Source organism: Chlorocebus sabaeus, chromosome 21 (assembly GCF_047675955.1).
Source record: "Chlorocebus sabaeus isolate Y175 chromosome 21, mChlSab1.0.hap1, whole genome shotgun sequence".
In the NCBI taxonomy this organism is placed as follows: Eukaryota; Metazoa; Chordata; class Mammalia; order Primates; family Cercopithecidae; genus Chlorocebus; species Chlorocebus sabaeus.
Window position 1 is genome coordinate 11,289,342 of NC_132924.1, and position 27,443 is coordinate 11,316,784.

Here is a 27,443-nt window from a genome sequence, read left to right on the forward strand (position 1 = left end):
TGTCTGTGGGCTCAACGGTCCCACCCGAAGCCACATCTCCCTGTTCTCCCAGGTGCAGTGAACCAGGCAGGAGCCCTGGACCACACTCTCGGTTGTGGACACCACCTTCCCCATCCCAGTGGGAGCCCTGTTTAGAGTCCTGTGGTCTCATCTCTGGCCATGGTGAGGACACGGGCAGCTGACAGTGCAGGTGTAAGTGGATTCCAGGGCAAAGGTGTGTTAGGAAAATGCTGACTTCAGAATACTGGCACCCACTCCTGGACTTACTGGCTGTGTGGCTGTGGTCAAGTTAAACAGCAATAGCTACTGGCCTGGCAGGGTTGTGAGCATGTTCAGTGAGATGATGTATACCATGAACTTATCAGGAGCTTGAGCACTGCTGATTTGTTTGGTTTCTTGGACAATAGGATGTGGCAACCAAGGTTCAACAGATTCTCAGGATTTTTTCTTGGTGGGGGGCACCTCAAGTACAGGCTTCTTAGCAACACCAGGCCCCAGGCCAGCAACTGTTCAATATGAGGAATAGGGAAGCATTCAGTGTGAATCTAGAAGTCAATATTTACCGCCAAACTGGCTCATAAGGACTCCCCAAAGAGTGTGCCAAAGCATACTAAATAGATTCACAGTGCAGGTGTCCTGTGTTTGTAATAGACGGTAAACCAGGACATGTCATGGGCACTGGATATTATGACTATGGTGAAAAGAAGCAACCAGCTAGAACATAATTTGAATTGTCTCAAGCCAATAGCAAAGGCAGATGGTTATGATCTCTTGTGAACCAGTAATGTGACTGCAAGAGAAAGGGGGAAAGAATTGAGAAAAAAATAAGGGAAAAAATTTGTAAGGGGGGGTGATTTCTGAAGTTTCTTCTGACATAACTCTTCAATAAAATGAAAACAAGGCCGGGCGCGGTGGCTCAAGCCTGTAATCCCAGCACTTTGGGAGGCCGAGACGGGCGGATCACAAGGTCAGGAGATCGAGACCATCCTGGCTATCATGGTGAAACCCCGTCTCTACTAAAAATACAAAAAATTAGCCGGGCGCGGTGGTGGGCGCCTGTAGTCCCAGCTACTCGGGAGGCTGAGGCAGGAGAATGGCGTGAACCCGGGAGGCGGAGCTTGCAGTGAGCTGAGATCCGGCCACTGCACTCCAGCCTGGGCGGCAGAGCGAGACTCCTTCTCAAAAAAAAAAAAAAAAAAAAATGAAAACAAAGGAGAAGTTAAAATTACCTAGCAGTTAGCGTATAAACTTTTAAAATTAGCAACCATGAATGAAAATAATAAAATGTGAATGTTTTAAGGTTTAAAGTGAAAATGCGAATGAAGGAGAAAAGCTTGCGGAGATGGAGTGTGTATGCTCGACGCCTGATGGTGGGTGACATTTCCATATCATTCCAGTTTTTCAAAAAGAAATTGACAACATGCAAAAAGAACTGTACAACTCACATGTGTCGATTCCACTGGAGAATTAATATCTTTGAGACAGACCCAATAGGTGTGACCTGTATGGTGACGGTGGAGTGTCATCTACTCACGACGGTGCTGCCCATAACAGCGAACAGCTGACAGGCAAAGTGGGGATGGATGGTGTCATAGGAACACGGTGAAATCCCCACTCAGCAGCCCTTAATAAGAGCAAACAGGAGTGTTATGTTAAGGAAATTCTGCGTATTGTAATTAGGCATACAGGAAAAATGTCAAGTGAAAAAAAAGGATCCCCAGTCATACACACATCCTCATTGCAACGATTTGAATTGTCTACAGTCAGGACTAAAATGGAATAATATCAATCAGTTTAATGTCCTTGACATTCTTTTTCGTCTTTTGAGATTGCTCAAGTTATGAATGTTTCCAGCCAGCATTAACTTAGGTCGCAGCATGGTTACAGAGCTATGAGTGGAAGTAGTATCTTTCCATGGGAGAAAAACTGAAAACCGAGACAAACTTCTCTATGGCTCCTTTCCATGGATAATTGTTGGCCAAGAATCTACTTTGACAGAGCTTTGTTTATTAAACAGGGAATGAATAAGAAACATCTGCACAAAGCTCCTTCCTCCTTCATGTCAGCAGAGCAGCAAGGCTTTCCCTTGAATTTTGATCTTTGTTGTAGAAATTTTCTCCCTTTTCTCTTATGCTACCTCAGGAGAAGAGGCTTCTGCCTGTCTTCTGTAGCATCAATGATAATAATTGCTAGACACAGGTTTACAGTCCAAAGTGCTCTCTGCCTGCATGAGCTTGCAGCTCCATTTTACATGTGAAGAAACAGACTCAGAGAGGCCAAAATGTCAGCCAGCAGCTACATGCCTCTTGCTGCAGAGCTATGGACTCAAGCTGTTCCCTCTGAATGCAAACCCACTATTCTTTCTACTCTCCATAAGGAGGAGGAGGAGGAGGAGGAGGAAGAGGAGGAGGAGGAGGAGGAGGAGGAGGAGGAGGAGTACTGTCCTGTGGAATTGTAATGCTGAAAGCATAGCTCTGCTTGATTGTAGCAGGGCCATTTTCCAATGCAGACCAAGCTGGCCAAGGAGGCAGCTGGGCGGAGTAGGACTTAGAACCCAGTGCAAAGTCCCTTACAGGAGTTCCTCTCTGGACAGACACTCCCTTGAGATGATGCGTTTGATTCCTCCTGAATTTGCACAGGTGTGGAGAGTGAAATGCTATGCTTTGAGCATCTATCTTGTAATTATCTTGTACTGTCTTCACGGTTCTGTGTGGTGCCTAGGATGATGGCCATGGTACAGATTGCAAGTGGAGCTGCAATGGAGTGGACATGTGTGTTTCTCCCAACATTCCTATGTTGAAATCCTCACCTGCAATGTATTAGGAAATGGGAACTTTGAGAGGTGATTAGGTCATGAAGTCAGTGCCCTCATGAATGGAATGAGTACCCTTATAAAAGAGACCCTAGAGAAACCCGTCACCCCTTCCACTGTGTGAGGACATAGAGAGAAGGCTCTGTCTATGAGAAACAAGCCTCACTAGATACCAAATCTGCCAGGGCCTTAATCTTGGGCTTCCAGCCTCAGAACTCTAAGAAATCATTGTCTGTTGTTTATAAGCTGCCCACTCTATAGTACTTTTTATAGCAGCCCAAAGGGACTAAGACAGGGGTCTTGGCTACCATCTCACCTCCAGCCGAGAGCTGCCCAAGCGCTTTCTCTTTCTGGTTACCATTTGTAATGAACATGATCTATAAGCAACCAAGGCACCGTGGAAGCTGCGGTGCCCCTAGGGTCCTCAGTGGGCCTTCAGGAAATCATTCCTTGCAGCCCTGGGAGAAACTGGTTTTACACGTTTCTAATCCTGAAGTTACTTAAGCCATGCTCTTTTCATCAACTGATATGCATCTGGCTACAGCTGTTAGGGATGCTCTGTACCTGTGTTTGAGTCCAGGACATTCTCTTGGGTGCCTTCAGGAGCCAGACTGCCCGAGTTCAACTGTGGCTGATCTGACTACAGCAGATGTGGAGTCTTAGTTCAGTTGTGCGGCCTCTCTGTGCCTCAGTCTTCTCATCTGTTAAAGGGAATAATAGTATTACTGACAAGGTTTTTATAAAGATTAAAAATGACAACCAGGCAAATAACTTAATGTAGTTCTTGGCGCATGTAAGTTCATATCAATGTTAACTATTTTTTAGACCGATGAGAGAGTACCTATTTAAATAAGAACACCCAGATTTACATAAAAGTAGTGGTACCAGTGTAAGACAGTGGCAAGGGTGTGTGCATGTGTGTGTGTGTGTGGTGCCCTGGCTTAATTGTGTCAGTTATAAGTAGGGACACTTTGGCCCACAGGATGAAGGAAACAGGGGTTCTGCCTTTGTTTTGCTGCAACCAGCTTCACACCTGAGACAGCCCTTCCCTTCTCTGGGTCCCAGGTCCCTGCCTTGTGAAATGAGCATGGTAATAGCTCTCACCAATAAAGCATTAAAAGAGCTAAGACGTCAGCCTATCCTGGGGCTCTTTTCCAATGATCTCTTGTCTCCTCCACTGACTCCAAATCACACAGACCATGCTTCTCAGGAACCCAGGACACCTGGATTATGGTAGGATTCTACCAGTGGGAGGTTTAGTGGGAGGCTGGAAGGCAGAGGTACTACCATCCCCGTGATGCTGGCTCAGCCTCCTCCTCCATGCCTGCTCTCCCAGTAAGCCTGACCCGGTAGCAGCTTTGCACGGATGGCCTGGATCCTGGTTCCAGGAGTACAGTCTCTCGTATGTCTCTGATGGAGAGATGGGAGTGCATCATGGTGGCCAGAGAGGTTAGCTGAGCTTCCTCAGTTACCTAAGGTCACCCAGCTAATAAGCCTTGGAGATAAGACACAAGTCGAGGTATCTGGATCCAGAGTCCACACCTCTCCCTGGCAACGCCATGCTGCCTCCCAGAATACTTTCTGTTTATGTTGCTTTTTACCCATGTGAGGAAGTCTGTGATGTTTCTCTCTCTGTAGCTTATAAAGCTTATGTGTTAAGGGCCTCAGTGACACAGAATCTTCATGACTTTCTGAAGAATGCTGCAGGAACCTGGGGTCAAGCATGTAGAATAATTGGCTTTGAGGACCACGGTCTCTGAGAAGAACAGTTGTATGGAAAGTAGGCCTGAGCAGTAACTCTGGCTCTAGTCCCTGACTATTATCTCATCAAAGAATCTGACAAATCTGTCAGCACTACCTAAGTCTCATAAGCTGAAAAGAACCAGCAGTTGCAAAACAGTGGATTTCTAGTTTGTAAACAGATGAGTTTGAGAGCCATGGAAGAGAAATACAGGTGAAGATAATGTGTCGTAGAGAGGGAGGAAGGAAGGAGCTGAGGAAGCCGGCCTCAAAAGCCTCAAAATGAGGCACTTCTGCCCAGTTAATAATTTTATCTTTTACTTAAAGAAAATTAATAGACTTTCAGGGCAGTTTCAGGTGTACAGGAAAGTTGGGCAGAAAGTAGAGAGTCCTCATATTTCCCCTCTCCCTGCCCACAGTTCCCCTATTATTAATGAAAATGTTTTACTGAGCACTGACTCTGCAGCAGGCTATCACCCCGTCATCTCACTCATCTTCCCAGCAGCACTGGAAGGAGGTGTTTCCATGCATTCTTGCTTTCACAGAGGCTGAGAAGGAGCCCCAGAAAGGGGTGGAGGTTGAAGGTAACAGAGTAACTGAAAGCGATGGCCCTTGACCTCGGGTCTGCCTGACACTTGGTGGTGTAGCAGGAGGCCACTCCTGAGCAGATCTGGATTATTCACGTGCCTCTTGGCCACTGACAAAAATGCTCATTTAAAGCTTCTTAGTAGCCTGTTGTTTAACCAGAGTCTTAAGGGTTAAAAAAAAAACTTAGAGAATCTTTTTTGAGGCAAGTTTATCAGGTAGCCAGTTTCCTGTTATTAAAAAAGCTCTCATGGCTAGAAACTTCTTTATGGTCTCGCTTGGAAGCATTTCTCCTACTGGACATTTTTATGGTCTTTGAACCCACAGAGAAAATGTCCATCAAGAAAACAGTCAGGCTGGGCACAGTGGCTCTTGCCTGTAATCCCAGCACGTTGGGAGGCTGAGGCGGGTGGATCACAAGGTCAGAAATTCAAGACCACCCTGACCAATACGGTAAAACCCCATCTGTACTAAAAATACAAAAATTAGCTGGGTGTGGTGGCATGGCATGCACCTGTAGTCCCACCTACTCGGGAGGCTGAGGCAGGAGAATTTCTTGAACCTGGGAGGTGGAGGTTGCAGTGAGCCAAGATCGAGCCATTACACTCCAGCCTAGGTGACAGAGCAAGACTCCATCTAAAAAAAAAAAAAAAAAAAAAAAAAGAAAGGAGAGGAAAAGAAAAAAAGAAAGCTGTCAATCCAGAGGGAAATCAGCCAAATTAGTTTTGTGCCTGGATTTGTAAGTATATGCTTGAGGGGGATAGTGAGCCAGGGCCTCAGTCCCAAAAGCATACGTGTTTTCTGAGACATATACTATGGCTCTTTTTTCTGGAATAGTGTAAAAAATGTCAACCCTATTCTTTTCATCAGGATGGAAAAGGAAAGTCAAGAGAGGCTGAACAAAGTCTCCAGTGACCCGGTGTTTGCAGCAAAATCATGTCTTGTGTGCATGAACAGACAGGACCATGGACAGATCCACAATGCCTGGTTGCCCTCCCCACTCCCGACTTGTGAGGAATCCACTACCTTACATGCACAGTGGTGTGGCTGGGCTTGCCGGTGACGGCAGGGATCTGGGCTGGGTTCTCTTCAGTGGCTGTGGCAGATAAGTCCTAGGAGGGAAATCGCAGTGCTCAGACTGCAGGACACTTAGTCAAGTGCTGAGCATGGAGAGCTAGACGCTGGGCAGGGACTGAGAGAGGAGATGGCACAGGTGGAAGTGGTCAGGACTCAACGGTGGGAGGGGCTATAGCTCCTGAGCCATTAGTGTCTGCTGTGACTCTTCCTTGTGACAGGTATGTGAGGGGCTGGTGACTTGAATTGTCTCAAAGGTAGAAAGTAGAGTCCAATAGGGTATATTACAGAAATAAAATGTCTAGAGGACCAAAGATCATTCATTCATTCATGATTCAGCAAATACCTACAGAGCTCTCTGTTGTCCAGGGCCTGTGACTGGTCCCAAGAAGGCAAAAATAAATAAGTTGAGGACCCTGCTCGGAGAAACCCACCATTTGCAAAGGGTATCACTGAAATGATGTATTACAACAAAATAACCCCACAGGTCAATCAGGAGGTCTGAGGGCATTCAGGGGAGTCCATCTCTTCTTGAAGCATGTGGAGCTGGAGATGAGCTCTGACTGTTGCTGATGCAAAAAGACGTTGAGCCAGAAGTCCAGGGAGGCAGCCGGCTCACCGTGCATAGGCGATGCACTGCAGGGGCTGCATGGAGAACAGCACAGCGTGGAAAATAGTGTGGGGTAGAAAAGAGTGTGGAGAATAGTGTCATGTGCAGCTGCTGGAACACTGGGCAGATTATGTCAATAGAAGCTATTTCAAGGACCTGGAGAGGCATAAGCCACAGCCTTTATCATAGGCTAAGTCTTCCAGCTAATATTTACACAGCTTGGGGGCATAAAATATCAAACAGCTACAAATGAGCGCAAGATTCTCTGTGGCTTCATGCTAAGAGCCTTCTAAAAAGGTCTTTGTGGGAAATAATCTGTGAATAAATAACAGAGAATAATTTAAAATATAAGAACCAGGTCTTATTTTACACTTTGACTAGGAATATTTCTTTGGGTGTATGTAGTGTGTGTCTGCTTTTTGTGTCGTTTATTCCAGAGCCACATGCTTTGGCCTGGTGCTGTGACTTAAAGCTGATACCCTCAGAAGGTGAGTGTCTTTCTGAACCTTGCTCAGCTACCCCTTCTGAGTCTTCAGCTTGCTGCCTCACATGTCCGGCCCCCCAGGAAGGCAAATAGATATAGCTAGAATATTTGCTTCAAAAGACATTGCTAATAATCACACACCAGGTACAAGTCCTGAAGAAAAGATTATGAGATTTCACTACATAAAAATTAAAATTCTCATAGGTCAGAATAGAATTGTAAGCAAATTGTGTCCAACAAAAATGAGGAAAATGCCTGCAAAACATTTCAAGACATAAGAGTAGAATTTATTAGTATATTAGAACTCTCACAAATTAAATAAGAAATATCAAACGCCCTAGTGGAAAAGAATGCAGTGATCAAGAAATTCATTAAAAAAGAAATCCAAATGGCAAAGAAACACACACACAAAATACCCAGTTTCATTAATCAAAGTACAATGGGGCCGGGTGCGGTGACTCATGCCTGTAATCCTAGCATTTTGGGAGGCTGAGGCGGGTGGAACACTTGAGGTCAGGAGGTAGAGACCAGCCTGGCCAACATGGTGAAACCCTGTCTCTACTAAAAGTATAAAAACTAGCTGGGCGTGGTGACATGTGCCTGTAATCCCAGCTACTCAGGAGTTTAAGGCAGGAGAATTGCTTGAACCTGGGAGGCAGAGGTTGCAGTGAACCCAGATCATGCCACTGCACTCCAGCTTAGGCGATAGAGCGAGACCCTGTCTCAGAAAAAAAAAAAAAAAAAAAAAAGTACCACAGAATCATTAAATGCTTACAAGGCTGGTTAAACTTAAAATGAATATTCAAGCTCAGTGATCGTATGGTAAAATGAGCGTTCTTATACACTCCCTACTGGGAGAGTATTTGGTTTAAAAAAAATGTTTTAGGGGAAAACTTGGCAATATATTTTCAAGACACTAAAAATATTTATCTCTAGAAGAATTTGTTCTAAATAAATTATAAAATAAGTGTTCTCCTTTTTCTAAATTTTTAACGCAAAAGAAAGTGTGCAGTAATGTAAACAAGAGGTTGCACATTTTAGGATTACTTAGAAAAGCTAATAGCTGACATTTATTGAGTGCTAATTTGTTACCATTTATTTATTTAGTTGTTACAAAAAATTCTTCGAGGTATTACAGGCATACCTCTGTGAAAGGAAAATATCTTAGGCCCTTTCAAGCTGGGAACTACTCAGGGAAAATCTGTCTCCCATTCTGTTCAAGTCATCCCTTTTCTTTCAGAGATGGATGCATATTCTGATTGCCCTCTTTGGAAAGACTTATCAGAAACTCAAAAGAATGCAACCATCTGCCTCTCAGCTATCTGTGACCTGGAAGCCCCCAGCAGGAGGGCCTTGCTTTGCGCTGTCTCCGCCTTTCTGGACGGAACTAATGTTTTTCTTACAAACTGATTGATGTCTCATGTCTCCCTAAAATGTATAAAACCAAGCTGTGCCCTGACCACATCGGGCATATGTCGTCAGGACTTCCTGAGGCTGTGTCAGGGGTGTGTCCTCAACCTTGGCAAAATAAAATTAACTGAGACCTGTCTCCAGTTTTCGGTGTTCACACCTCAGAAATATTGCAAATTCAGTTCCAGGTGACCACCATAAAGTGACTCGCATGACTTTTTTTGACTCTCCAGTACATACAAAAGTTCTGTTTACACTATACTGTAGTCTATTAAGTGTGCGATAACATAATATGTTAAAAGTCTATACCTTAATTTAAAAATAATTTATTGCTAAAAATGCTAATGATCATCTGATCCTGCAGCAAACATAATCTTTTTGCTAGTGGAGGGTCTTGGCACCATGTTGATGGCTGCTGACTGGTCAGGGTGGTGGTACCTGAAAGTTATGGTAGCTGTGGCAATTCCTTAAAACAAAGCAACAATGAAGTTTCCTGCATCGATCAACTCTTCCTTTCACGAAGGATGCCTCTGTAGCATGTGATGCTGTTTGATAGCATTTTACCCCCAGTAGAACTTCTTTCAAAATTGGAGTCAGTTCTCTTAAATCTTGCTGCTGCTTTAGCAACTCAGTTTATGTAATATTCTAAATCCTTTGCTGTTGTTTCAACAACACTCATAGCCTCTTCAACCAGAATAGATTCTATCTCGAGAAACTACTGTCTTTGCTCATCCATAAGAAGCAACTAATCTGTCCAATTTTATCATGAGATTGCAGCAATTCAGTCACATCTTCAGGCTCCACTTAAAATTCTAGTTCTCTTTCTATTTCCACCATATCTTCAGTGACTTCTTCCACTGAAATTTTGAACCTTGAAGTCATCTGTGAGGATTGGAATCAACTTCTTCCAAACTCCTGTTAATGTTGATATTGTGACCTCTTTCTATGAATCACAAATGTTCTTAATGGCATCTAGAATAGTAAATCCTTTCCAAAAGGTTTCCAATTTACTTTGCTGAAGTTCATCAGAGGAATCACTATCTATGGTAGATGTAGCCTTATGAAACGCATTTCTTAATAAGACTTGAAAGTCAAAATTACTCATGGATCAATGGACTGTAGAATGGATGTTGTGTTAGCAGGAATGAAAACATTAATCTCCTTGTACATCTCACTCTTGAGTGACCAGGTGCATTGTCAATGAGCAGTAATATTTTTGAAAGGAATCTTTCCTTCTGAGAAGTAGGTCTCAACAATGATCTTCAAATATTCAGTAAACCATACTGCAAACAGATGTGCTGTCATCCAGGCTTTGTTGTTCCATTTATAAAGCACAGGAAGAGTAGATATGGCATAATTTTTAAGGGCCTTAGGATTTTCAGAATGGTAAGTAATCACTGGCTGCAACTTAAAGTCACCAGCTGTATTACCCCCTTTGAGAGTCAGCCTGTGCTTTGAAGCTTTGAAGCCAGGCATTGACTTCTCTCTGCCTATGAAAGCCCTAGAGGGCGTCTTCTTCTGATAGAAGTCTATATAAGTTTATGTTGTCTACATTGTTGTTGTTTTTTTTTTTTTTTGAGATGGAGTCTCACTCTGTCACCTGGGCTGAAGTGCAGTGGTATGATCTCTGCTTACTGCAAGCTCTGCCTCCCGAGTTCACACCGTTCTCCTGCCTCAGCCTCCCGAGTAGCTGGAACTACAGGTGCCCACCACCACGCCTGGCTAATTTTTTTGTATTTTTACTGGAGACTGGGTTTCACCATGTTAGCCAGGATGGTCTCAATCTCCTGACCTGGTGATCTGCCTGCCTCGGCCTCCCAAAGTGCTAGGATTACAGGTATGAGCCACCATGCCCGGCCTATGTTGTCCACATTGAAAACCTATGGTTTACTGTAGCTACCTTCATGGATTATCTTTGCTAGATCTTCTGGATGACTTGCTGCAGCTTCTCCACTGGCTCTTGCTGTTTTACCTTGCACTTCTAAGTGGAGACAGCTTCTTTCCATAAACCTCATGAACCAAACTCTGCTAACTTCAGGCATTTTGTCTGCAACTTTTTTTTTTTTTTTTTTTTTAACCTCTCTCAGTCTTCATAGAATTGAAGACAGTTAAGACCTTACTCTGGAATGGGCTTTGGCTTAAGAAAGTGTTGTGGCTGGTTTGATCTTCAATTAAGACCACTAAAACATTCTCCACATCAGAAATAAGGCTATTTTTCTAGACGTTTGTCTGCTCACTGGAGTTGTACTTCTAATTTCCTTCAATAACTTTTCCTTTGCTTTAATAGCCTGGATAACTGTTTGACTTCACTTTTGACCTCGCTCAACTTTTGACGTGTCTCTCTCACTCAGCTGAATCATTTCTAGCTTTTGATTTAAAGTGACAGACATACTACCTACTCTTCCTGTCACTTGAACACTTAGAGGTCATTGCAAAGTTATTAATTGACCTAATTTCAATATGGTCACATCTCAGAGAACAGAGAGGCCCAATAAAAGGAAGAAAGACAGGCGAATAATGGGTCAGTGGTTCAATCAGACACAAATTTATTAAGTTGACCATCATGTGGGTGTCGTCCATGCTGTCCCAAAATGATTACAATAGTAACATCAAAGATTGCTGACCATAGATCACTATAGCAGATTAATAATAATGAAATGGTTTGAAATACTACAAAATTTTCTGAAATGTAACACGGACTCATTGAGTGAGCACAGGCTGTTGGAAACATTGTTCCTATAGACTTGCTGCATTCAGGGTCGTCACAAACCTTCTATTTGTAAAAAATGCAATAAAACGGGGTGTACCTATACTATTATTGTCATGATTTTTGTTCCCAGTTAAAGAAAATGAGGTTTAGCATGGCAGCAATTTACGCTAGGTTGTACAGCTAATACATGCTATTACAATAGCTAATACATGCAATAACGATAGCTAATACATAGAATCAGGGTGTGACTCGCAGTCCTTTCTTTGGCTCTCAGTCTTGGAGTGGTGGCCACTGGGATACACCAATGCTTCCCACTATGTGGGTGAAAATTGGAAATAATATAAATGTTCAACAATAGAGGTACATGTTGTGAATATGGCACACTCACATTGTGAAATACTTGTGAGAAATCACACAATAGAAAAGTATTTATCAGCCGGGTGTGGTGGCTCATGCCTGGAATCCCAGCACTTTGGGAGGCCAAGGCAGGCAGAGCACTTGAGATCAGGAGTTCAAGACCAGCCTGGCCAACATAGTGAAACCCTGTCTCTACTAAAAATACAAAAAATTTAGCCAGGCGTGCGCCACCATGCCCTGTTGTCCCAGCTACTCAGGAGGCTGAGGCAGGAGAATCACTTGAACCTGGGAGGCAGAGGTTGCTGTAAGCCAAGATTGTACCACTGCACTCTAGCCTGGGTGACACAGCAAGACTGTCTCAAATAAAAAAAAAAAAAAAAAAAAAGAAAAGTATTTGTCAACATGAGAAATGTACTTAGAAATTAGTGAAGAAAAACAGGCTAGCAAAACAATCTGCAGTGTGATACCATTTGAGTTAAAAATTTGAGTCATATTAATTTGAAATACTTCCACTAGAAGTGAAAACCAAGTTTCACTGTATGTGCAAAATTTAAAATAAACAGTCCACCAAACTAAAAACTAATTTCAAAGCCTGCAGGCCCCAAGGAATTGTAAGCTGGATGCTTTAGCATGCGGCTACGATATTTTGCTGGTGAACAGGATACTCCTTTGTCATTGGCTTAAGAAGCACAAAGGTGCAACAGAACTTCAGATAGTCATTGTGGTTTTTCTCATATTTGTTAGTTCAGCATTCACTGTTGCTATAATTTAGAGTCTAATCTTACGTCTCAATCACTGCCACTCGAGCACTCACTGGCTGAGAAATGCATCCTTAAACAATAGCTTTAATATGGGGGCTGGATCTAATAAGCCTTGAAATAACATAAAAATTGCTGTAATTGTTTATTTAACAGAGAACACGGAAGTAAACATGTGAGAGAGAATGTCAATGGAAGGAAAAGCACATTCAAGCAGGTTTACCTTTGTCTAAGGACCTTGACCAAACTTCAGCCAAGCTCCTCTGGCCCAAGAGGGAAGAGCTTAGCCAAGTCTTCCCTTTGGCCTGCTGAGCACACCTGTGATGTCCAATCAAACTCATGTGCTTCCACTTTTGGTATCTAATCCAGAGTTCCTTTTTCCTCTCCATCCTTGATACTTACCCAAGTTCCTCTTAGTAATTTTCCACCCGTGGACCCTCTCACCTGCCTATTGGCTGTAAGTCCCTATGTGCCCCTGTTGTTTTTGGAATTGAGTTCAGTCCCTCCCCTTTTGCAACATTCTATCCCTATTGCAGTAGTCTTGAGTAAAATCTGTTTTGTCACTTTTAACAAGTGACTGGTGAACAATTTTTCTTTACCACCTGTAACCTTACAAAAATTGTCAAAAATCCCAGCATGGACAGTGGGGAAAATAGAGAAGTACTCGGAAGCTGTTATTAAAGTCATCACCTTTGCTAATAACAGTGAATTTAGAGTATTCCTAAGCACTTAACTCCCATGGGAAAATTTGTCTTAAATTTGTCCTGGAGCCAGCTTGTAAATTTGAATCCTGTTTCTGCAATTACTGGTCATGTGATCTTGGTCACGTCACATTGCCTCTCTGAGCTTCCATTTCCTCATCTACAAAACTTTGGAGTATGAAAAAGATTTGAAAATGCATCCCTTGGCTAGCATGCAATTGTCTCTCACAAATAGAAAATATTCTAGAGGCTGGGAGCAGTGGCTTACGCCCATAATCCCAGCACTTTGAGAGGCTGAGGTGGGCAAATCACCTGAGGTCAGGAGTTCAAGATCAGCTTGGCCAACGTGGTGAAACCCCGTCTCTACTAAAAATACAAAAATTAGCTAGGCGTGGTCGTGGGCGCTTATAATCCCAGCTACTTGGGAGGCTGAGGCAGGAGAATCACTTGAACCCAGGAGGTGGAGGTTGCGGTGAGCCAAGATCGTGCCATTGTACTTCAGCCTGGGCAACAAGAGTGAAACTCCATCTCAAAATAAATAAATAAATAAATAAAATAAAAACAAAATTCTAAAAGGACACGTGCCAGAATTTTGGGTGGTGGGATTCTAGGCTTATCTTTTTCTTCGTGTTGTTCACTGTCCGGTTTTGAAATACAATTCATACTTATTTACAGATTCCACATATGCAAATTCTCCTACTTGCTAAAATTCATTTGTAACCCCTAATTTCAATAAATATCAATACTCATGGTGCTTTTGAGACCATTCAGGGACGTACATATGTGTAGCGTGGTGGAGAATGTGCTTGTCCGATGCATGTTCCCAGCTGAGGTTGAACAAGGGGACACGCTGCCTTCTTGCTTCAGCTCTCATAATGTAATCATGTGTCCTTCTCTCCGTCTATTTAGTGCCACATCCTTCACATCTTTATGTTTTTCTTCTTGGTGGTGATCTTGCTGTTTAAAATGACTCCCAAATGTGGTGCAGAAGTGCTATCTAGCCATCCTATGCACAAGACGTGCCTTATGGAGAAAATACATGTGTTAGAGAAGTTTCCCCAGACAGGAGTTACAGTGCTGTTGGCTGTGAGGTCAGTGTTAATGAATCAACATATATTAAATAAAGTGTCTTTTAAAAACATAAAAAGTTTATGTATTGATTTGTTGACAAAAAATATTGGGATCACTCTTCAGGAAACTGTATTTCCCCTAGAAGAAATGGTTCAGTATTCACTAATTCAGAGTGCATAGCCATGGCAACTGTTGTAGATAGAATACAGCTACCAGCAATAATGAGAATTGCCTGCATGTTACTTATGCAAGGAGGGAGGAGAGCATTAGTTTTGAAAAGCAGATGGTGCATAAAGGTGCAGTTCCATCTGTGACAGAATCAAGAGGAGGGAAGAAGACTAACTTTGAGGGGGCATACTGCCCTAGGCTCTGAGCTGAGGCTTGTGTATGTTGTGTGACTGTGCCTTCTTGCCCTCCTGAGAGGGCATCACAGTTTCATTTCCCAGATGAGGAGAAGGGCTCTAAGGGGCAAGCTTGTCTCTTTCAAAGGAGGTAAGGGGCAGAGGCAGGATTTGGACCAGTGTTTGTCATTAAAGTTGGAATCGATCATGAAAATAAATAAATAGCTTCTAGTCTATTGAAATAAAGAGACATTGTGTTGTTCCCAGTTGAATAGCTGGTGAGGAGAAGCAGCTTTTGCTTCAGTCCCAAATCCAGCGCCATTTCTACCTCGTACAGACATGGAGGGAAAACGCTCCTTACTTGGAATCCAAGTGGCCTCCAGGGTATGCCGTCACTGCCCAGATGGCCCTGCCCACGGCTTGCTTGGAATCCCCACCTTCCAGTTCAGAAGTCACAAAGTTTGCTCAATGAATCATTTTCTTCCTGCAGTTTTCACCTCTGACAGAGCCCAGGCACCATGAACACAAGTGAATTCCGAAGGAGGGGGAAGGAGATGGTGGATTACGTGGCCAACTACATGGAAGGCATCGAGGGACGCCAGGTCTACCCTGACGTGGAGCCTGGGTACCTGCGGCCGCTGATCCCTGACTCTGCCCCCCAGGAGCCAGACACATTTGAGGACATCGTCAACGACATTGAGAAGATAATCATGCCAGGGGTAAGTGTGTACCCAGGGTCAGAAAGCAGGAGGGCTAGCACTCACATAGCACCTACTGGGCTCTGAGCAATTCACATGCGTTGTTTCAAAGAATCCCTATGGCAGTCAGATTGGAACGAAACTTTTGTCATTTCTATTTTACTACTGAGGAAACTGAGGCTCAGAGAGGTTAGGTGGTCCACCTCAGGTCACACAGCTAGTACATGATGAAGCCAGGATTACAACCCAAATCTGCAGGCTCCAAGGGCAGTGAGGCTCTTTCCCCCAGGTTCCCTGAGACTCAGTCCCTGCCCAGAGACACCTGGTACACAGAGCATGTCCTCCTATACATTAGGAAGCGACACCCTGGTGGCTGCTTTCAGATAAGTCAATTGCCCTAAATAAAGCACACTTCCACCATCCTTGGGTTTAGCAATAGGTAATTAGCATATGTGGAAGAAACGTTTTATTTAGTTTATTTGAGAGTGGGCAGCATGGTACCGCCCACCAAGCCAACCCTCTTTCTCTGAAGCCAGTAGGCCTGGGGTACACAGAGGGCAGAAATCAACGGGACTGGTCACTGTCTCTGATGCTCACTCACAGGGCAGCAGTGCTGGAGTTCAGAGAAACTTCCCTTCAGCTTTATGCTTCCACAGTCGATTTTCTCTGCCAAGGAGTTCACCTAAAAGCCTGTTGGTTAAAGTGGCTCTGGCCTAGTCAGAGTCCGGGTGGGAGTTGCAGCCTGGCCAGTTTCTAGCTCAGGAATGTTTATGAGGGTGGCCAGACCTGCCCTTCCATGCAACAATGTGCAGAGTCCAGGCGGGGAAAATCTCCGTGGGCTCCACTGGCTGATCGCTGCCACCATCCAGCATGTCTGTGGTTATAAAGCCCATGAGCAACGACATGTGATTTTCATAGAAGAGGGGTCTGGGCCCGTCAAGACCCACTCCCTCAATTCAGACAGAATACCAAGGCCCTGGGAAGGTATAAGGTCAGCCAAGGTTATAGGACACTGATCATGGGACAAGGCTAGGCCTCAGGCCCTGGACCTCATGGACCAGTTTCTCAGTAGCTGAGCGCCATTCTCACCCCACTGCTCACATTTCTTCTTCCAGGGGATTCTCACTTGGCATTTATGCTTTGAGCGAAGAACAGGATTCAGGTTCTTGCTAGAAATTGTGCAAATACACTAAGCTGTTCAGCATAAAACCCTTCGGGAGAGGTGTGGCTAAATGTCAGGCAGTGGGGAGTACAGGAGACTGGGGGAGGATTTGAAGTCTTTCTGCTTCCTTCTGTGGAGGTATTCACTGTGCAGAGCTGAGTTGGGAAATGCACAGGCGTTGGGCAGGGCCCCTGGGTGGAAGCTGCAGCCCACCAGCTGCTGGCTGTGTGATCACAGGAAATCAGGTGAACTCTTGGGCCGTGAGCAGGGCAAGTGCAGGCCCAGCCATTTCAAAAGTTGCTGTGAATATCAGCTGACAGTGAAGCAAAAGAGCACACATCTGTCCCTAATCAAGAATCGCTTCTGTCCTTTTCCAGCCCAGGGGCCACAGGGAGGCGAGAGAGACAAAGGCACATGGGCCCTCCAGGTGCTGAGGGGTGAGTCAGGCAAAGGACTGCTCTTACTCTCCTGGGCCCTGGGCGCTTTGTCTTTGTCAGCTCCTTCCTCCCTAGAAATATGGAAAATTATGCTTTACAAATGCATTGGCATAAAGATGAATATATTAACATAGATTTTTTTCTTTAACCTGAAAGTTCACTTTTTTTTTTCCTCTTGATTATAGAAGAAATTTATGCATTTTTTTTCAGCCCCTAACAGTGTTGTAGGCCTGGACCTGCTGTGCTGAAGGCATCACAACCTGTGCAGCTCCTCTCAGCCTCTCAGCCTCATCACCAACCTCCTGAGCCCCCAAGCCTAGACTGTGCTAGCTCCCTCTCTCCACCACTCCCCAAGCCCTGGCAGACCTGGGGTGGCCGTGGTTGTTAAATAAACCTTGCTGAACACTCCTAGTTCTTGGTGAGCTCTCTCAGTTGGCTGCCTTCACAATCAGGGGGTCGCTCATGCTACATCTTAGACAACATATATTTAATGATGAGTGCTATTGAGAAAGAAATGATTGCATCTCTTCCCAGATTGTAAGAGATATCTTACAGATATCTTAGTTTGGACTGCTATAACAAAGGACATAGACTGGGAGGCTTAAACAACATTGATTTCTCACAGTTCTAGAGACAGGAAGTCTGAGATCAAGATATTAGGTTCAGGTGAGGGCTCTCTTCCTGGTTTACAGACAGCCGTCTTCCCAGTGTGTACTCACATAACCAAAGGGTAGCCAGCTCTCTGCCTTTTCTTATGAGGGCACTAATCCCATTGTGGGGGGGCACTAATCTTATTAAGGGGACCCCACCCTCATGCCCTAATCACCTCCCAAAGACGCCGTCTCTTAATGCCGTCACTTTGGGGGTTAGGATTTTGACACGAATGGTATGCAGATACAATCAGAGCAGAGCAGCCAAGCCCGGTAGAGCATATCTTCAGCAGCTGGGATTCTGAGCCAGGCCTGGAGGAAGCACCAGAGCACGTGCTTTCATTTTATCTGAGGGTATGACAGGGCCCAGAGAGGTGCAGTTAGTTGTCTGGAGTAACCCAGCAAATCAGGGTTCCTGCTGGACTTGCAGTCCAGGGGTGCTCCCAACACCATGCTGTTCCCGAAGGCAGGATGGACATGGAGCACTAGCAGGGGACAACGGGGAACAGGGCAACGTCTCTCAGACACCAGTTCGTGGTCACAGCCTGAGAGGGGTCTGAATGGCAGTCTCTGTACCTTCTCCCTGCACAGGGGCTGAGGGTTGTCCTGAGGGCTTTAGCACTCTATTCTGTTCCTTCAGGGCAGGTACCGCCTTGGCAGGAACAAATTAAAGATGCAAAGACTAGGCTACACCTGCTCCTTCTCTGTCCTCCCCTGATCGTCCTCCCAGACTCTGAGATGTTTGAGGCTCGTGCCTTGTTACCATTGCCAGACCTTCCCAGCCCAGAGAGGCTCCCTGCCTGCGTGTCCACCACAACCCTCGCCTCCTGGATCCCAGAACCCCCTGTCCCCAAGCATACCACATGGAGCTGTCACTGCCTCTTATGGATCTCCTCCCCAGCCCACATGAGCTTTTCCTCTGTGCCTCACCCAGGGTGTGGCAGATGTTCACCTTATAGGCTGGGATGCCCCTAGCCAGGGCAAATGGCAAGGGACAGTGGCCAGGCTGAGGGACAGCAGAGGCGAGACATCTGCAGGGTGATCAGCCGCTTGGCTGGAGGGAAGGCCTCGGCTCCTCTAGAAGAGCCAGGGGCAGCTGGAAGACCAGATGCATGTTTGTGGCTTGACTGAAGAAACCTTGAAAATCAGGCTTTTGGTTTTTGTTTCTGGTTTTTATGGAGACTTTATTTTTTAGAGTAGTTTTAGGAAAACTAAGCTTTTGGCACAAAGAGATCAGCACTGGGGCAGCGCCTTCACTGTCGAGAGCACCGGAGCAAGAACTTGAAGCACGATGTGGTTTTTCGAGACTTCTTTTGTTACGGAAAGTTTTAAGAATTTTCCACTTTATTTTGGAGCTAGAACTTTTCCTTCTGAGCTAGCAAATACATTCCAGTATCAAAAAGGGAGCTGGTTTAAAGGGAGTGGGGACAGTAAGGTGATGTGTAAATGCTCCTAAATAATGGAGGAAGGCACTGGGATGGCTGACATTTGGGGAACCGCACTCACCTAACTCTGGGTCTGGCTGCATCTGGCAGCTGGGGGCCATTGGGGTACCTGGGTTCTCTGCTCTCTTGAGGCCTGGCTTTCCTCGCTTCTGAGCAGCTGCTCCGTCCTCCCATGCAGGTGACGCACTGGCACAGCCCCTACTTCTTTGCCTACTTCCCCACGGCCAGCTCATACCCGGCCATGCTCGCGGACATGCTGTGCGGGGCCATTGGCTGCATCGGCTTCTCCTGGGTGAGTGTCCGGATGCACCTGGGGAAGGGGTCCTGGCTATGGTGGGATCCCGGGGTGGGGACACAGTACCTTTGCACATAGGACCTGAGCAGATGGCAGTGCCGTCTGTGGGCAGACGGGCCACTGTTGCAGGGAGGAGAAAGGATTCAGCCCAGAGAGGGTGCCTCTGAGGGAGTAGTGATTCAGAACGGAGAAAGTCTCAACAACTCAAAGCCCATTCTGCGCAGGCTGTGTTGGAAGCACTTGGTATGAACTAACATCACGGTCTGGGGCCCAGAGTTTCTGCAGCTCCAGCCTGGGAATCTGCATTTCCCCAAGCAGCTCAGAGAATTTCTATATCCTCCAAAGCTTGAAAACCACTACTGCCCCTGTCCCATTCCATCTGTTCTCCGCCCGGTCTGCTGCCCAGGGAGAGGCTCCAACCAGCCCATCAGATGTGTCCAGAGACTTGGAGCAGGAGGACTCTGGAAAAGGGCCTAGCTCCTGCCTGCCCACCACCGTCCTGCCCTATCTGGAGGTCAAATGCCTAAAAAAGTCCCTGTTCAGAAGAACGGCAGGCAGGGCTGGCTCTACCCATGGCTGTCTGCTCCAGGCACAGATTACAGGAAAGATGCCTTCCTCCCAAATGCGGAGAGCTTGGAGTTAGAGCTGCCTGCTGATGGCCAGTGTCTGAGGGCTGCTGCACCCTGCGGAGTTCCTCAAAAGCCAGGGGCTGTCCTTGGCCTTTGGGGTACAGAGTGCTCATCTTGTCTGTGTCTTGGAGCCAGGTGGACTTCTGGACATCGGTCTATGTGGCATGCTGTGATGCGTAAAGGAGCTGTCAATTAGGAATTTGCAACACTGTGCCACAGGACACAGCTGAGCCACCTCTGCTTCACCAGCCTGGCGCTTGCTCTTCTTTGGGCTGGGGCACTGGGAGTTGCCGGGTGAACAGGCATCATGGGCCCCAAAGGCAGGGCTGAAGAGCCCATCTGTGGGCTCTTCAGTGTCTGTGCCAGTGTCTGTGCTGCTTCTCTGCCAGTCACCAGGACCTCCCTCTCTGCTGGGCAGGGCTGGCCTGGGCCAGCCAGTGTGGCCTGGGCTGAGCACACCCTCTCCTAAAGAGCATTTTCTATCACTGGATGCTGTAGCAGATTTCATTTAGCTGTGCTGGTCCAAATCCATTCTGCCCTGCAGAGGTACTTGTCATCCATCTCTATCTGCTCATTCTGGGACAGTCTGATTGCCCTCAGGCCTTGAAGGGGGTGCCTCGCTGTCTGTCAGGCTGTGTTGCCTGATACCTGGTACCTAGCAGAGAGCATAGGCTCCTGGTAGAGCTGGGCTTGGCCAGGCTCAGGTAGAACCCAGCAGGATGGGGCTGACCAGAAGGGAGAATGCACTCTTCTAACTTAGATCTTACTGGTGACGTATCAGGATGCTGCTGTGCACATCTAGGCACGAGAGCACCTTGGACCCCTTATGTTGGAGACCTTTATGAAGGTGGAGGCTCAATCCGCCTTTGGATGGGGTCCAAGACCAGCCTGTTCAGAGAGAGAGGAGAGTTCACAGAGAAAAGTCACTGGGAGTTTAAAAGACAAGATCAATGGCTTCTCGGGATGCCCAGAGGGTGACAGCTGCCCGGCGCCCACTTCCTCATTCCCTTCACTTGTGACTATGGAGGAGAGTCCACCAGCGGGCTTTCTGGACCCTTCTGTAAATGAACAAATGAATATACTAGCAAGCCCGCAGTGCCCATGCAGTGAGGCTCAGTGGAGTAAGGTTCACTATGGTGGCCCGTGTGTTCCTTCCCAATCACTCTCCTTGCATGAGTCTAGGTCAAACAGGCTTCAGGCCTTTGAATCACATCTGAGATTGGGTGACTTTAATCTGGGCTTTAGTGGAAGGCTAAATCCCCCCTTGTTACTGCTGCTCCCCAAATTCTGCAATGCCTGGCCCTTGGTTAATCCCTTCCCTCCCCCAACCACAGGCAGCAAGCCCAGCATGCACAGAGCTGGAGACCGTGATGATGGACTGGCTCGGGAAGATGCTGGAGCTGCCAAAGGCATTTTTGACTGAAAAAGCCGGGGAAGGAGGAGGAGTGATCCAGGTAAGGTGGGAGCTGTTTTGGGATACATGGGCTCTGCACAGGACCATAGCTGCAGGTGGGGAAAGAGGCGCTCATGCTTCTTGTTAGGTCCTCACATTTCTCCTGGAGAATAAACAAAACCGAGCTCTTAGGAAATCGCTGGTCTTGGGATTGGCAGGATTTGGATTAGGATCCCAGTGCTGTCTTTCACTCGTTTCCCCAGGGCAGGGCACTCAGTTCTCAGGCCTCTAGCTATGGTAGATAGCACAGCAGCTATCTAACAGCAGGTGCATGGAAATAACAACTACAGTGACTACCATTTGTGTGGGGCTCCCCATCGCCGGCCACAGTGCCTAAGCATTTTCCAGGCATTAACTCATTTAATTCTCACAACAACACTATGAATTTTAAAACCTCCCTTTACAAGTGAAGAAACATTTTAATAGCCCATTTTACAGGGGAGGAAACTGGGACCCAGAACATTAGGTAGCTTGCCCCATGGCTCCCAGTTGGTAAGTTATAGACCCTGTATCTGTGTGGCTGTGATCTTCCTTGGAGGACAGCACAGGTGGCAGCTGTGACCAGGCTTCAGAGGCTATAAATGCTACTTGTCTTTGAACCAATCATTTACTTAAAGATGCTGCTGCTTCTATGCAGCAACTTAATTCATTCTCTTCCTGTAACATGTGTCTGTTGACAGTGACTGTGTGTCAGAGCTTACACCAGGAAACAAGATAGACAAAAGACAATCATGATGGAATTTCTATTCCACTGGGGTTGCAGGACAAATGGCACTGGGATTACTTGGACTTGATGCATTTAAAAAAAAAAAGAAAGAAAGAAAAAGAAAAAAAAAACCTCCTAGCATGAACTATGTTGAACCCAGTACTCTCCCTTAATCATTTTTCTCATGTCAAGTAGATGATAGTCTCATTAGGAAAGCATTGTTAACTTTGGAAAAAAGGGGCTTCCTTTTCAGATATTGTCTTCCGCAAGGCTTTGAGAATTGGTGAAGGCCCATTCAGTGGGTGAGAACAGTGAGGCACATAGTGGAGAACACCTTTGTGCAAAGCACATGGCCAGTGTGGCCACGCGAAACTAGCAAGTCTCCCCACTTCCAGTCCTGAGAATGTGCAACAAGACTGATAATTTTATGTATTTGTTTCTATTGATGTTGTGACAAATTTTAGTGGCTCAAAACAGGACAAACTGAGTATCTTACAGTCCTGTATGTCAGAAGTCTGACCTGGGTCTTACTGGGCTAAAACCAAAGTTGACACCTTGGAGGCTTCAGGGGCGAATCTGTTTCCTTGCCTCTTCTGACTTCTAGATGCTTCCAAAATTCCTTGGCTCACAGCCCCATTTCCGTTTTCAAAGCCAGCTGTGTCCCATCTTTCTGACCTTTCTTTTGTAAACCCCAAATATCTGAGATGGGTCTCAATCAACTTAGAGAGTTTATTTTGCCAAAGTGAAGGATGCGTGCCCATGACACAGCCTCAAGAAATCCTGATGACATGTGCCCAAGGTGGTTGGGCACAGCTTGGTTTTATACATTTGAGGGGCACATGAGATGTAAGATGTACATTGGTTTGGTCTGGAAAGGTGGGACAATTCGAAGCATGAAGGGGGCTTTCGTGTCATAGGTAGATAGATAAGAGACGGTCGGTTGAATTCTTTTGAGTTTCTGATTAGCCTTTCCAAAGGAGGCAATCAGATGTGCAGCTATCTCAGTGGGCAGAGGGGTGACTTTGAGTTTTGTCTGTCCTTCATCCAAGAGGAAATTCCTTGTGAGGGAGGCAGGTAGTTTTTTATCTTAGTAGCTATCTCTTTTAGGAATAGAATGGGAGGCAGGTTTGGCCTAAGCAGTTCCCAGCTTGACTTTCCCCTTTGGCTTAGTGATTTGGGGATCCGAAGATTTATTTTCCTTTCACACTTTCATGGTCGCATCTCCTTCTAACCACATAAAAGATAAGAAAGTGGGTCTCCACTTTTAAGGACACATGTGATTGGATTGGGTCCATCCAGACAATCTGAGATAATCTCTCAAGTCAAAGTTCTTAATCACATCAGAAAAGTCACCTTTTCCTTGGAAGGTAAACAGTCACAGATTTTGGGGACCAAGACCTGGAATCTCTGGGAATGAGGATGCATTAATCTGCCTACTACATCCAGTGTGCTTCAGAGTCATGGAGGGAACTTGCTTATAATGCCTATTCCTAGACTCTGGGCCAAAACATGAACGCTAATTCACCTGGATGACACCGAGATCCCTGAACAGGCCACATGCCGAGACTGATGACTGCCTTCTCCGTGACCCACAGGCCCTGTGGCCAGGCTCAGAGCCATCCCTCCATGTGCTCCTCCTTCGCATTCTTTGGTTATCTCACTTTCCATCAGACATAAGTGATATTAAATGGGAAGCTGATGAAAATGAAACGTCAGGCACAGTGGCTTACGTTGTAATGCCAGCACTTTGGGAGGCCAAGGCAGGCAGATCACTTGAGGTCAGGAGTCTGAGACCAGCCTGGCCAACATGGTGAAACCTTGTCTCTACTAAAAATATAAAAATTATCCGGGCATGGTGGCGGGCACCTGTAATCCCAGCTACTTGGGAGGAGAATTGCTTGAACCTGGGAGGCAGAGGTTGCAGTGAGCCAAGACCTCACCATTGTACTCCAGCCTGGGTGACAAGAGGGAAACTCCATCTCAAAAAAAAGAAAAAAAAAAAAAAGAAAAAAAGAAAAGAAAAGAAAAAAAAGAGAAAAAACGTCAGCTATGTTGTAAGCAAAGCTTCAATACGTTGCTGTGAACTATACCATTCTACGTAGCAGCAACAATGACTCAGCAATGATTCGGCAAATGCAACATGCTTCAGTCCCAGCACAATTTTCTTCTTGTCAGTGGGTATGCAGCTGAAGAAGCCTCCTTGGCCAAGATGACAGCAAAGATAGGCTGTCACAGGTGCCCTTCCAGCGAGGGGAAGGAACTACTGCACGCGGCCCTCAGCCGATGCTCTGTCAGCTGCACTTTGCCTTGGTGAGGGCCAGATGGCTGTCTAGCCTCTGGAACATCAGTCCTGATTCTCCAGGGGACAGAGGGCAGCAGCAGTCAGGGACCCAGTGGGACAGCCACGAGAGAGAGCGTGGTTTTGATTCCAGGCAAGGGCATGCATAGTCTAACCGTTTACAGGAGGCCTGGATGTTGGTGGCTGACTTACTTTTTCTTTTAGTTTTATACATGGGCCAAGATCTACTTTTCCATTTCTTTTCCATTTGTTCCCCTCATCTTTTTCTTTGTTTTGTTTTGTTTTGTTTTTAGACAAAGTCTCATTCTTGTCACCCAGGCTGGAGTGCAGTGGCACGATCTCAGCTCACTGCAACTTCTGTCTCCTGGTTCAAGTGATTCTCCTGCCTCAGCCTCCCAAGAAGCTGGGATTACAGGTGCCCACCACCATGCCTGGATAATTTTTGTATTTGTAGTAGAGATGGGGTTTTGCCATTTTGCCAGGCTGGTCTCAAACTCCTGACCTCAGGTGATCCACCCACCTCAGCCTCCAAAAGTGCTAGGATTACAGGCGTGAGCTGTAGGAGATCAGTCAGAGTGGTGGGAGAAACTATAAGGAAAAGAAGCAGGCCTTCTGAAAGGTCAGAAGTTTCGGCAAAGCTCCAGGGGAGAATAGCTGAAGCAGCTGTTCTACAGCCCTGAGGCAGAGGGCAAGGAGTAGGTACAAGGGCGTGTAGAGGAATTTATCTTGGTCAAGCTCGTTTGTTAGAAGTTGTCCAGGAACTGACCTTGGAACATCCTCACACGTGACACTCCCTGAAAAGGGAACAATAAATGTTAATTATCTACAGGTTGTTTTTGCTCCAGGTTTTCAGAATTGTGCTTGCACTCAATAAAAGCAAGCTTCTCCAGCTTCTCGGGGCTGCTCTCTGGCCACTAGAGCCAGGCAGTCACCTAGCTACTCTTACACTGCATACCTGTGTCTGAGCACTCATTTCATCTATTGGCCAGGGTCTACAGGACAGACCCAGCAGTGAGCCACTGCACCCAGTCTGTTCCCCTCATTTTGACCCTCCCTAGCATTTGGTGAGCCCTGCTGATCCTTGCAGGACTCAGCTTTACACAGTGCAGATATTTTTCTTCTACTGTATGTTAGTTATTGTGGGCTACGTCACTCTTTTTCAGGGGCTTCAATTTTCCACAGATTGGGTACCTCTTCCATGATTTCTCTCTTTCTTTTGATATTTCCCTTTTTTGTCATCTTCTATAGTTTTGGGAAGCTTTTCATGGTTTTCTCCACATGATTATGTAATTACGGACCTGGTGCGTGTCTCATGCCTGTAATCCCAACACTTTGGGAAGCCGAGGCAGGTGGATTATTTGAGGTCAGCAGTTTAAGACCAGCCTGGCCAACATGGTGAAACCACATCTCTACTAAAAATACAAAAATTAGCCAGGCGTGGTGGCATGTGCCTGTAATCCCAGCTACTTGGGAGGCTGAGGCAGGAGAATCATTTGAACCCAGGAGGTGGAGGTTGAGGTAACTGAGATCGCGCCACTGCACTCCAGTCTGGGTGACAGAGTGAGACCCTGTCTCAAAAAAAAAAAAAAAAAAAAGAAAAAAAGATTGTCCCCTTTCCACCTAGACACTGGACATTCATGGTAAAAATGAAAAGACACAGGAGCTTTCTTGTCATATTCCCTGTGTTATTTCAGTATCTACATGTGAATATATGTACACAAACAAAATTGAAATGATACAACATGTATGGATTTTCTACATGGTGCTTTCCTTATCATTTTATTGTGAGCATTTCCCACTATTTAAATATTCTTTGAAAAATGTATTACCCCATGATTTTCTATGATGCGTCACAATCTATATAAGTAATACCTAAAATATTTGTGTTGCATCAAATTTTTCATTCTTATAAAAACTTTTGGAGGACACCCTTTAGGATGAAGTGCAACAATCTTCCAAGATGATCAGCTTCCTCCTGGGGCTCTCCTGGCTGTGTTCGTTGTTTAACATTCACACTCCCCACTAAATCAAAACGGAACAAAACAAAAATTGAAGCATTTCTAGGTCATTGTATTTTATAACAAGAACAGTTTCATATTCAATTTTTTTTTTCAGCAGCCCAAAGTGATTTCTCTAATTACATACCCCTCAAAAAAATCTTATCAATCCCCCATAATATAAGGTGTGTCTATTATAATAATAGCTACTTTTCATTGAATAGCAATTATGAGCTTGGCTATGTTTTAGCCTATGTCTTGTGCTTTGTGTTATTGTCTTCATCCTCAAAATATTTATGAAGATTGATTGCATTATGGACAATCTTTTTCATGGATGATGATATTGAGGCCCAGAAAGTTAGTAGAATATGCATAGCAGCAAAAGCGAATTAAAGCAAGGCTAGTAGGAAAGACAACCAGAGTTATGACTGTTCGTCCCTGACCATAGGCTTGGGTTGGTGTCCAGAGATGTGCATGCTACTGTGGGCTGCATTTTCATTTCATTAAAGACAATCTCGTTTTTGAGAGACCATACAAGTTCTTAGCATTTGGGTAGGAATATTCCTGGTATTTCTCAGCCCCCACTTTAACATAATCTTCCTGTGAGCCCAATCCACTCAGTTTTTTTCTGGATGAAAGCAAGAAATAGAATCTGTGTTTGCCACCGGAAGCTCACCCTTCCCAGCAGACAAAGCTGATTGTCTGTAATTGGTGAGGCCCCAAAGAGCACAGGAGCCTGGTGACAGCCTGTGAGCCAGCCTGCGTTATCGATCCCCTCAGAGCTGTAATCACAGCTGTGGGCGTCAGCGCAGTGATGGGTGTCTGAGTCAAATGATAAACTGTCGTTCTGAGGCTGGACAAATGTGGGCTGCGAAAATGGTCTCTTAATTGGGTTTGAAAGCTCTTGTGGAAGAAAAGCCAATTTTTTGCTTTGAAAAAACCAGAAGACGAAAGGATATTTCTGCTCACGGCATCAGCAGCCGGAAGCGTCAGACCTCACCAGCATCCCCTCCTGCCTC

At 45.6% G+C, this 27,443-nt stretch overlaps 1 protein-coding gene across 3 annotated transcripts in view; it reads left to right on the forward strand.

The window, feature by feature from the left end:
• Positions 1 to 27,443, forward strand: part of DDC (dopa decarboxylase) — a 107,237-nt gene that overhangs the window by 7,165 nt on the left and 72,629 nt on the right. For all 3 annotated transcript variants that reach the window (XM_007981322.3, XM_007981321.3, XM_007981320.3), the window contains exons 2-4: positions 15,144 to 15,372; positions 19,224 to 19,337; positions 21,304 to 21,423. In XM_007981322.3, the coding sequence (XP_007979513.1) occupies positions 15,172 to 15,372; positions 19,224 to 19,337; positions 21,304 to 21,423 (435 nt within the window). In that variant the 5' untranslated portion in view covers positions 15,144 to 15,171. The remainder of the gene's footprint in view (positions 1 to 15,143; positions 15,373 to 19,223; positions 19,338 to 21,303; positions 21,424 to 27,443) is intronic.